The 12,118-nt window shown below is 41.8% G+C and overlaps 1 protein-coding gene across 1 annotated transcript; it reads left to right on the top strand.

Annotated features, from left to right (window-relative positions):
* Nucleotides 1–1,131: 1,131 nt before the first annotated feature.
* On the top strand, nt 1,132–6,004 carry ABT1 (activator of basal transcription 1). Its single transcript, XM_083357111.1, has 4 exons — nt 1,132–1,238; nt 2,271–2,604; nt 3,152–3,327; nt 4,100–6,004. Exons 2-4 carry the CDS (start codon nt 2,292–2,294, stop codon nt 4,436–4,438), a joined length of 828 nt encoding a protein of 275 aa, XP_083213237.1. The 5' UTR covers nt 1,132–1,238; nt 2,271–2,291; the 3' UTR covers nt 4,439–6,004.
* Nucleotides 6,005–12,118: the final 6,114 nt, after the last annotated feature.

Here is a 12,118-nt window from a genome sequence, read left to right as displayed (position 1 = left end):
CCACATTACGGCTAGGATATTCCTATTTTCAAGACTACAACTTTCATTTTAAAAGGGTGTTGCAGGTTTTGGAGTGGACTGTAAGTTGTTGGTTTTGTTGTATCAGTCTGGCAATGGCACTTGTTTGTATTTGATTAATGACCGCTGCCAGTGATGGGATTCAGATATGTGAACAACCGGTTCTCTGTGTGGATGCTGCTTCCGGAAGTCCATTCTGGGCCTGGGCAACAAAAAATTAGCTACCGGTTCTGCTGAAGTGGTGCTAACTGGCTGAATCCCACCATTGACCGCTGCTTATCTTATTTTGTTGCTCTGACGTCTACATTCCAAAACAATCCTGCCTTTTCCTTTCTGTCTCTTTTCCCATGTCCCCTACAAATCAACATGCTTATAAAATCTTTGTGGCAAGCATTTACTCAATTCATTTGATGGAGCAGACTTATTACACAAAATTTGATTACATAATAAACTTTATTAGTCAGGTACATTTTGCTAATATATATATTGCTAAACAAACAGACTAATTGCCTTATTGCAGCAAGTTAGTCAGTATTTTCCTATAATCTTTATCACCACATCTATTACAGATTGAAGTACAAAAAATCTGTAGCCCTCCAAATGTTGAATGACAATTTGTAACAGGGCCAATCATTGTAGTGGTAAAGTGTGCTGAGATAAGCCAAGATATATCTAAAATATTCATAGGCTATCTGATGATATCAGAAAACAGCCTGATACATGTTTGATTCATTTATGACTACTAACATGTCGTTTTGCCGCGACAACATTTTCTCGTAACGGCCCAGGTGAGATTTTAATCCGTTGCAACAGGTAAAACCAGCAAACGAATCCTCCCACACTTGATCGGCTAGCTGGCGATTGGCTGCTTTGACATTTCCACGATCTCAGCCTCGTTCCACCGCCTCTACTTCTTCATTGGTCGAAGCTGTTGGAACTCCGCCTCCTTTTCCATCGATCTCTCGTCACACACACAAAAAAACACCGCTTCCCTAACCTCAGGTTTAGTGACCGTAGACTTTTGATGAAGAGGTAAAAAGTTCTATGGTTACCCTTCGTCAACACTGGCTCGGTATCCGTTCTCCCTCCGTTTTAGCTCTATGGGAGGAAATGCTCGCTTCCCTTTGCGACAATGCCGTTAATGAAGGTGACGCTCAACCTACGCGGAGCACATTAGAGAAGGACGCGAAATAGAAGGCGCGCCTTGGAGGAATTAAAAGGTAGTAGACGTGTATGGAGATTCTCAGTCATCCAGGTCAGGGTGGTCCTAAAGGTACTTTTTCAAAAGGCAACTGGACTTTTTCCTTGGAGACGTCTCGCTTCTCATCCGAGAAGCTTTTTTCAGTTCTTCATCTGAAGAAGCAGGATGAGAAGCGAGACGTCTTCAAGGAAAAACAAAGTCCAGTTGCCTTTTTAAAAAAGCACCTTTGGGATAAGAGGTAGTAAGGAAGGGTAGAATCTAACAGTAATTCAAAGTTAGATTGGGACGGGGTTAGTAAGAACCCGATGTTCTCATTTTAATTATAAGCCTGCCAGAGCCTTACTTATTATGTATTGATTTACGATTAAGTTATTATGTATTGATTTACGATTAAGTTATTTTTTATATAAGTTGTTTTACAAAGTAAAAAAAAACAATACACATTTTAAGGAAAAAAATGAGATGAAGGGGGGGGAAGATATAAAATGGCTTCCAATTTTCTTTACAGCCGTTATAAATGCATTTATATTTTATTCTCTTCATTCTCTTATATCATGAGTCCTTTTTTTCATGTTCTACTCTTGTCTCCATAAATGTATTTTATTCATGTGTCAAGTCAGTCATAATTATTGTATATAGCTCCCCATCTTACATACAGTCAAAATATATTTGAAAAAGAAACAAACATTAAAAACTGTTGTATAATTAAAACCATCAAAGCTAAGATTAGAAAAGAGCATATCTATGAAAAGGACAGCCAGGTAAATCTAAATAAAAAGATAATCAAATACAACACCATTAAAAGCCCCAGTTGCTGGCTCTATGGTCCAAACGTGTCAGATGCCAGTTTGCCTATTTTATTGGAGTCAGAAGGAAAGTGTGCTGGTTGAGCAAGCGTGGCAAGACATTATGGACTTTTGGAGAAATGGCAATATAAATTTCAGATAGTTGATTTTATATCATTGTTTGGAGAATGTGGACAAATATTGGATGTGACCGAAAGCAGTTTCCTCCTAAATTTTCATTACTGTATTCTGTTTTTGTATTATAGAAAGAAAATAGTTTTTCAGTTATGTCCATACATTGCCCAATAATAACTAAGAACAAAAACCAGATGGATGATGAAGGTGCAGGAAAATTGCAACCGACATCGATGATTGAAGACTCAGTAATGAACACCAAAGAGGAAGAAGTAGAGACCGTTTCAGAAGATAAGGAAACAGAAGAGGATTCTCAGTTGGATTCCTCCAATCAAAATGATGTCAAAAAGTTTGTGCCTGGCATAGTTTATCTTGGTCATATTCCTCCACGCTTCCGGCCTCGGCATGTCCGAAACCTCCTCTGCGTTCATGGTGAAGTAGGACGTATTTTCTTGCAGCCTGAAGGTGAGGTTGTATGGTGCATTAGAGATAGTAAGCAGTTCTAAGTATGCAGAAAAGAGAATACTAAATAAAGTTAATGCACCTTCCAACGTAAAAGGCTGTAATCATTTTTCATTATACTTGTCCTTAATGTGAGAGGCATGGTTTTCAGATGAGAGCTATCTTCAGATGGGTGGACTTTTATTTGAAATGTGATGCAGTTTTTATCATCTCAAAAGGAAATTATCGTCATGACTCCCTATGTGCTCGCAAGAGATCTTAAGTCCAGCCCAACTTGAATGCCTCTCTTAACTCCCGCTCACTTCCCTTAATCGCCAGTTGGTCAGATTATTGTAGAGAGCTTAAGCTTGCAATAAATCTTTATACTCATTTGAGTTGCCTAAATCTCCTGATTTGCCTGGCGCTTGACAATTGTTAATGGTTCCATTTTACACTTGGGTAAGTTGGTTTAAGGCTGAAATATTCATAAACCAATAGGTATGCATGACTAAGCTACCCTAATTCAAAGTCTGTACGGTTTATGACTCTTTTTTTTTTTTGCGTTCCCCAGAGCGATTTATCCGAAAGAAAAAGAAGGCGGCTGGTAGTAATGCCAAAAATTTCACAGAAGGTTGGGTAGAATTCCGAGATAAGCGTGTGGCAAAGTTGGTAGCTGCTAGTTTACACAATACTCCTATCGGTGTTCGTAAGAAAAGCAAATTCCATTATGACCTGTGGAATATAAAGGTGTGTTATCTGGGACTGAGTATTCTGTTAATCTATTCATAATCTAATTGTTGTTGGGAACAACTCAATCTGTTTTTTCCTTGGTTCTTCAATGAAATCAAAAATTAATTCTGATTTGAAGTTGTGAAAGTGCTGTTCCTCCTGCATTTCCAGCTTCTGTTCATGAAATTTGGTACAAGATACGTTGCTTTGCTAAACTTATATTTGAATTAACAAGAAAACTCGGCCATATATATATATATATATATGTTGCATTTGATAAATAGAGTATATTTTGGAATAAATGTATTTCTTGAAGAGGCACTCATACCTCTTCTCCATTCTTTAACAGATTGCGAGTGTTCAAGCGCATGAACTCTATCTTTAAAATATCTTTGGTCAAGGGATGAAATTATATGAAGATGATTAATTTCAGATCACATGTTTATACTACACTGAAAGATTTCTTTTTTTCTCTCTTCATCTGGGAATGTGACAGATAGCTCAGGCTCGTATCAAGACAAGTGTTTGCAGTGAGCTTCTCTGGTTAGATTGGGGGTTGTGACTGGTCCTACATTTGTCACTGAATTTCTACCACCAGATTCTTTATTTTAACCAGTTATAAGGAGAATAGAACTTGTTCCAGACCATATGTTAATGTGGGGATAAAGTAGCTTCAGACAATATGGAAACTATTTACACTAAGGTTAGATCTTCTCAACCATGAGTTGTTATCCAGTATGCAGGTATGATAATCTTATGATCCACTAACTAGTTTTCATATCTTCTTTAGTATTTGAACCGCTTCAAATGGACTCATTTGAGTGAGCAGCTTGCATATGAAAGGCAAGTGCGGCAGCAACGCATGCGGGCTGAAGTTTCTCAAGCCAAACGAGAGACTAATTTCTACCTGCAGAATGTGGAGAAGAGCAAGCGCTTTTTGAAGAAGGACAGTCAGAGAGAACATGCCGAGAAGAGCTGGGGCTTCGTTCAGCGCTGTACTGAGGATGAAATTCAGACAAGCAAAGGAAATAAACGCCTCAAGCAACAGCTAGCCCGCTCTGCTGAGATTCAGCAGAAGTCCCAGTCAAACAAATCTCTGTTGACCAAAATCTTCAATATCCAGCAATAAGGACCTCACTCACGTTCCTGGTCTAGGTCTTGGCAGCTAACTTTTGTGAGAAGAGCAAACTAAGTCTGCCGTCAATCCTACTAGAAGAAAATGCTCAGGTTGTTTCAGCAGACTTGCCTTCTGAGCAGAACATTTCCTTAGAAAGCCATGTAGAGTTTTTCTTCTCATACTCTGTGGAGAGTACGGACCACGTTTTTCTTGAGGGGATTAGGTAAGAGGCAACTTTCTCTTTTGGTTGTTCCTTTACTGATTGAGAAGTCAAGGGAATAAAGGAAAAGGCTGGACTCTTTTGTGAAGGTTGCCTTTGGTGAAGACCAAGATATTTTAATCCCGCCTCCATTTGTAGAACTGATATATTGTTAAATAAGAAAATGTCAAGAATCTCTGCTTGCTGTGTGGAAATAAAGATGTTACAAGACTATGTGTCATTAGATATGCTAGTCATTCTGACCAACTATACTTACAATTTGAAGATTATATATTTTATATTTATATTTATTAAACTTATATACCGCCCTTCTCCCGTAGGACCCAGGGCGGTTCACAAGGCAATTAAAACATTACAATACAAAAATTAATAGCAATTAAAATAGATTAAATTTTCCTTGATTAAAATCTAAAACCCGTATATCTCTGATTGAAAACCCAATTACAATAAGTTAAAAAAATTAAAAAAATCCTCAGTCCTGGCTGGAAAGTTCAAAGAGCCAGGTCTTCAGGTCCCAGCGGAACGAACGAAAATCAGGGGCAGTCCTAAGCCATATAAACTGTTGGATTCATCTTTTTGCTGTCACATATTACTAGTTCAAATCAGCTACTGTTCCAAAATCAATTTCACAGTACCATTTAGTACGCCCTACCTGTGCATTTGATATTTGTTTAAATCCACCTGTCTCTGTTAAATTATATTACTTTGAACTTGTGCCCTCCATTTTGTTTTTCAGACTTCATACAGTTCTGACAAAGCAAGCCAATATATATCTTTCCACTGATGCAGTGATGTTTTGTTGGGCTCTGGGCTTCCAGATAGATAATCAGACCCATCACTCCAGTTTACAGGATATAATTACCACCTTACAGCATGCAAGTTTACTTGACCTTTGTTTAAAGTCTTCTTAGTCTCCTGGACTCCCACTTGACTCTTTTTTTTCTGTGAGGCAGTTTTTATTCCATCAGTCAGGTTTGTTTTCAATTTAGCGTCTTCCCTCTCACATCTGGAGTTAACTACACTAGGCAGTTCTTTCAGTTCTCTTTGTAAACATATTGGTTCAGAGCATCACTGGACTGCTACAGCCTAGTGAATGAGAATACGCATTTTGCCAGAACCAATTGACCATCAGATCTGAGGCCTCACGGGAGTCTAGCTTCCCTTCCTGTATTCAGAAAGCCGCTTCCACTCCTCCATGAGAAAGTTCATTCTTAACTGTGTTGTAACGGTGCTGGTTCTTCAGGAGACACTCGTACTGGTGGATAAGAGTTAAAAAGTTAATGTCTGGAAATCAAAAAGAATTGTGCATTCCTTTTTCTGATCTGCAGATTTGACCTACCCCCAAACTTGTTTAATTTTTATTTTTTTATTTCAATTCCATTTATATCCCGCCCTTCTCCGAAGACTCAGGGCAGCTTACAAGCTTAGCAGTAGCCTTCATTCTATGTATATGCCTGCTTATTAGGGCTTTCACACACACACACACCCAAGCGGCATTATTACAAAGTCAGCTTAATTGCCCCCAACAACCTGGGTCCTCATTTTACCTACTTCGGAAGGATGGAAGGCTGAGTCAACCTTGAGCCTGGTGGGACTCGAACCTGCACTAATTGCAGGCAGCTGGTGTTACTTAAGGAGGTATTAGCCCACTGCTCCACCAAGGCTCTCTTAATGTTCAATTACTGGGCAAAAATCTCTTTATTCAATATTTTATCTAGGCTGAGAGACTCCACAGATACCGTCTGCCTGGCAGAGCTTTGTTTGCCTGTATATGTAACCTGTGTAGCCCAGTCTCTGCCTGTTTACTACATTCAGAATTGGCTCTTTTATTAACTATGTAGTTGTTTGGGTGTCCTTTAATTTTTTTATTAAATATTTCCCAATATTCTACCATTGCTGTTTTGTGACTATACTGTTCTGGATGTAGTTTGACAGTTTGAAGATATTCAGACCCATCCAGATGCATCTATTTTTCTCATTATGTAGGTAGATCACCTTATGGTTTCCACTCGGAAGCTTCAACTGGTGCAAAGTGCGGCGGCACGGACACTCTTGGGAGCCTCCCGATACTCCCATATCACACCTCTCCTCCGTGCGCTGCACTGGCTTCCGGTTGCCTTCCGTGTGAAGTTCAAGGTGCTAACAATGACATTCAAAGCCCTACATGGCATGGGTCCGGACTACCTACGGGAGCACCTTCTGCCGATGTCAGCACCCCACCGTCCTGTGCGCTCCCACAGAGAGGGCCTCCTCAGGGTGCCACCGCTCAAGGAATGTCGGCTGGTGGCCCCCAGGGGGAGGGCATTCTCAGTGGGTGCGCCAGCCCTCTGGAACACCTTACCTACCGAAATCCGGATGGCCCCTGACCTCCGTACCTTCCGTCGTGACTTAAAAACTTTTTTGTTCCAGCAGGCTGGCCTGGCATGATAGCGTTAATTGGGGTCCCAGTTTGTGTTCATTAGTGTTTCTTATTATTTTATTGTTCGGTCTGTATACCTTCCTTCCTCTGTACACCGCCCCGAGTCCCTCGGGAGAAGGGCGGTTTATAAAAACAAATAAATAAATAAATAAATTATTGAGCTGGATCCAGCCTCATATTTCTCCCTCTTATTTTGAAACTTCATTGCTAATCAGTAGAGAGATCTATCATGAGTATGGCCCTTTTAGTCCTTTCACCCCATTAATGCTCCCTTGAGAAACATGTAGAGTTGCTAAATTGTTTTAGGCATCTTTCTTTTATAAAGGAACGTGTTAATTTTTCTTGCAGAATTACATCTCCCGTCTCCAGAGACTGTATTAACATCTCAGTTTTCAGATTGCGCTTCTCTACTGTAGGAAAATAGAGCATAGCCTGGCTGGAAGGTGTTCCTCCTTCCCTGACAAATCATCTTTTTGCTCGGCTTCTGCTTTGTTGCTAATTCTGTCTGCTTTATTTCCTGAATTTCCTTTGGAGCTTCAGTTGCTTTTTGAGAGGGGTGTCAAACTCAATTTCATTGAGGGCCACATCAGCATTGCGGTTGCCCTCAGGGAGCTGGGTGGGTATGGCCAGGGTGGGTGTGGCCTACTGGGTGGGCGTGGCCAGCTCTACATCGCATCAAGGGTGCCTATGGGGGCCTGGTCAGGAATGGGACACATCTGAGGGTCTCTGGCAGAAGGAGGGTCTCTGGGCCAGGACCAAGGCAGTGGGGGCCGTTCCCTCACTGTTTCCAGGATGGCTTCGCGGGCCACATGAAACCACTTCGTGGGCCGGATCCGGCCCCTGGCCTTTTGTTTGACATGTCTGGGTTAGAAGAAAGAGATGCTCTCTTCTCCCGATATTGGAATTGTTACACTTGCTTAATCCACATGTATGTTGTAGCCCTCTTGCTTGTCTCGTGCATGTTATAGCCATCTATCGCCTGCAGAAGGTTTAAATATGCCATCTTTCACCTTTGGCTTATGCAGTTTGCTCCTAACTGGACAATTTCCAGAAAGGTCTGAAGATGCAATACTTCTCAAAGTGAATCTTGCAACGGTGCCCTGACTGGTCCCAGAGGGACCCTGGCAGGACTAATGTGAAAATTCTAGAATGATCCCAGGGCAATAACATTGCAATTCCCAATTCTCTTGAGTTGCTGCTGTGAAAATACTTCTAAAGCTTCATATAAGAGCATAAATCGATAAGGAATATTAAAGGAATATTAATAGCATACTGTGTTAATAAGATTCAATATACTATTGCACTTTAAAAAAAAACCTGAGCTCTGCAACAGCAACAGATCAGTTGACAATTTTTATATTTCTAAGAGGCTTGTTTACCCTTAAGTAATTTGAAAACGTTCCTTTTTCGTATCCTTCGAGGAGGTGCAAACTGGTGTTTAGATTCCTCCAGCATTTCCCTAACAAGCTGGAGGATATTTCACTGATATTACCGAATCAAGACAGTTGATGATGCTCTAATTTTGACTGTTCACTGATTCTTGTAAGGAGATGCAAATGGCAAAATATTTTTTAAATTGTTAATCAAATTTATATCCTACCACAATTGTAGAAGACTCTTGACAGCAAAACAGTACTTAGAATCAATAATTGGATGGGTTGAGGGACACATTAGGAAAACATCCTAGCAAGTAAGTATAGGAACAATATTGGGAGTTTCTGTTCAAGGAGGGACTGTAATTCTTTAAAAGAAAAAGGTGTAGAGGTTTGGCTGTATTGTGATCTCACAATGTCACTGTGAATCAGTTGGCCTCAGCAGCGTGGGTTACTTTGTTTATATTGAGTGGTTCATTCCATTCTGGAATAGGGATCATAGTCCAATAATTAGACATCTGCAGGGGCGTTCTTTAGGGATAGTGAGTCAGCAATTACATTGAGTCTGCACTTGTGAAGGACTCTGTATCCAAAATATGAATTAGAAATGTTCAGAGGGATTTTTCATCCAGGAGTGTCAAATTAACTACAATATAGGGGATGAGTTACTACCCCCTGTTGATAGGGCCCGCAACCTGGGTGTCCTCCTAGACTCACAGCTCTCCCTGGAAGATCACATAGGAGTGGTGACCAAGGGGGCCTTCTCCCGGGTCCGACTGGTGCGCTAACTACGGCCTTATCTGGACCTGGATGCCTTATGTACAGTCACCCATGCCCTTGTGACCTCTCGCCTAGACTACTGTAACGCTCTCTACATGGGGCTGCCCTTGAGATCCACTCGGAAGCTTCAACTGGTGCAAAGTGCAGCGGCACGGACACTTTTGGGAGCCTCCCGATACTCCCATATCACACCTCTCCTCCGTGCGCTGCACTGGCTTCCGGTTGCCTTCCGAGTGAAGTTCAAGGTGCTAACAATGACATACAAAGCCCTACATGGCATGGGTCCGGACTACCTACGGGAGCACCTTCTGCCAATGTCAACACCCCACCGCCCTGTGCGCTCCCACAGAGAGGGCCTCCTCAGGGTGCCACCGCTCAAGGAATGTCGGCTGGTGGCCCCCAGGGGGAGGGCATTCTCAGTGGGTGTGCCAGTCCTCTGGAACTGCTTACCAACTGAAATCCGGATGGCCCCCGACCTCCGCACCTTCCGGCGCGACTTAAAGACTTACCTATTCCAGCAGTCCGGCCTGGCCTGATAGCTCTAATTGGGGTCCCAGTTTGTTTTGATTATTGTTTTTCAGTACTGTTTCATTATGTTTGCCTACCTTACTCTGTACACCACCCCGAGTCCCTCGGGAGAAGGGCGGTTTATAAAAACAAATAAATAAATAAATAAATATAATCTTAAGAATTATTTCAGAATTGTGGGGTTTTCCCCCCACAAACTTCTATTTACTGGTCCATTGATCTGAATGCACAGAAGAATATATATTCAGTACAGCAAGTTGAAAGATTTTATACTTATATGTACAGAAAAATAAGTTGAGACTGCAAGGTAACTGCATAAACCAGAGTTCCCCAACCTCATCAGCTTTCCGGACCGGTGTGGGGGGAGAGGGGATGGTTCACATGAGCGGCAGGCAAGCACGCACCCAAGCTCATGCACCACTTCCGTGGCCTGATTCTGAAGGGCTCAAGGCCTGGTTGGTAGTGGGCTGCGGCCTGGGGAGTCCTGACAAAAACAATGTTTATGCCACCATATTTATTTACATTAGATATTTTGCATTCATGCCCCGAGATACACTGACAACCTAATACTAAAATATTTTTCAAAAATATTTTCAGAACACATTGGCAAACCCTTAATTTTATCATCATCCATCTCATTTAAATACCAGAGAGGTATGTCATTATATTTATCAACCACAATTGGCCAAATAATGCTGTTGAGGTTCTGATTCCGCCTGGAGGCAGTTCATCCTGGAACTGACTCACTCAATCCCTTTGAAATCTCAATGGCTATGGATACTAGGGCCTCCTGGACCCAAGGATTTTCTGTCTATACCAGGGGTCAGCAACCTGAAACAGTGAAAGAGCCACTCGGAACCGGTTCCCTCACAAAAGGAAAAACTGGGAGCTGCAAAAAATGTGTGCGCATGTGTGTACATGCGCGCATGTGCAGAACAGGGTTTGACTGAAGAATGGAGCCAAGGCGAGATATGCACCTACCCTGCATATTTGAACTGATTGGTTAAACTTGTTTAGTCCCACTTTTTTTTTGGACTGCACATGGCAGAGGACTGGGAGCCGCAGGAGACTGCTGAAAGAGCCGCATGCGGCTCCGGAGCTGTGGGTTGCAGACCTGTGGTCTATACTCTTGAATGGCATAGCATTTGCACATTCAAGAATGGTACATAATCTGGGGAACCTTTCGGACTCAGGTGCTGCTCAAATAGCAGGTGGCAGTTGTAGCCAAGGGGGCTTTTATATGGCTGCATCTGGCATGGTGCTCTTTCTTGGACTGGGAAGTCTTTCAGACAATCACTCATGCCCCGGTCATCTTACAACTCAAGTACTACAATGTACTATAGATTGGTCTGCTCTTGAAAACTCTGAAACTTTGGAATGCAGCAGTGTGGGCAATAATGGACATGCCTCAGAATGCCCATGTGACACCTCTGCTTCATAAGCTGCACTATTTTGCCAGTATGCTTCTGGAAATGATATAAAGTGCTGGTCATCAACTCTACACGGCACAGAGCCTGATTATTTTAGGAATTGTCTATCTCTGCATGGCCAGAATATGCTGTGATGCCTTCTCTGTTGTGGTTCCTGTTTTCTGAAATTCCCCACTGAAATCCTTGTGGCCTATCCTGTTGGCATTCCATAAGGCCTTGACGATCTGGTTGTTCTCTGGCCTTAAGTTCGATGCCTTTTTGTCTATTTTCTTATATATAGTGACTGGATCCCATCTTGCTTTGATCTGTATTGCATTTTTATTATTTGGGAGTCTCTCAGAGTCAGTTTGGAGTTGGCCAACATATAAACTGAATTAAATAAGTTCAGTAAATAATAAAGATCACGATCAATGTTAAGGAGAACTTTTCCAGCTGGTGTAATACTGAATTAAACTATATGGGGGGGGGGAAATAAAATCTATCATGATCACTATCCCAGCATAAAGAAAATATTTTAAATCAATTTAGAGCGTGAGAAGAGGAACTTCTTACCCTAGCTCCAAAGACAGAAAATCAAGCTCCCAGCATTTCTTTGAGAAGGGCATTCTGGAAGCAGGACTCCCTTAGAGTCATCCACCTAATTTTTCATGGTGAGGCAAACAAAATCATGTCTCCAAGGATGACCAAAATGCTGAGAGGGTGGAAGGAGGCATTCCCTGAGATGTTCAGCAGCATTCCCTCTGGACAATGGTTGCCGCATCGATTCCCCAAACTGTCAAATCATACTCATGCATTTTAGATGCAAATGTATTGAATGTGTACTTTCTTCTAGGGGGAGAATTCTGAAAGAGGAAGGAAAAGTGTCACACGGTGCCCCCAAGACTCTTTTTCCAGTAGTTAGAAAGGACATCATGGTTGAAGCAATAGCATATTGTGGTCCAA

The sequence above is a fragment of the Vipera ursinii genome (genome assembly GCF_947247035.1).
Source record: "Vipera ursinii genome assembly, chromosome: 2".
In the NCBI taxonomy this organism is placed as follows: Eukaryota; Metazoa; Chordata; class Lepidosauria; order Squamata; family Viperidae; genus Vipera; species Vipera ursinii.
This window is presented reverse-complemented; position numbering and strand designations above follow the sequence as displayed.

Excerpts from the sequence above, each read along its gene's own strand:
- ABT1 (XM_083357111.1), top strand. The coding sequence starts at position 2,292 with ATGTCCATACATTGCCCAATAATAACTAAGAACAAAAACCAGATGGAT. Across the intron at positions 2,605-3,151 it reads TATTTTCTTGCAGCCTGAAG|AGCGATTTATCCGAAAGAAA; the intron begins GTGAGGTTGTAT and ends TGCGTTCCCCAG. Across the intron at positions 3,328-4,099 it reads ATGACCTGTGGAATATAAAG|TATTTGAACCGCTTCAAATG; the intron begins GTGTGTTATCTG and ends TATCTTCTTTAG.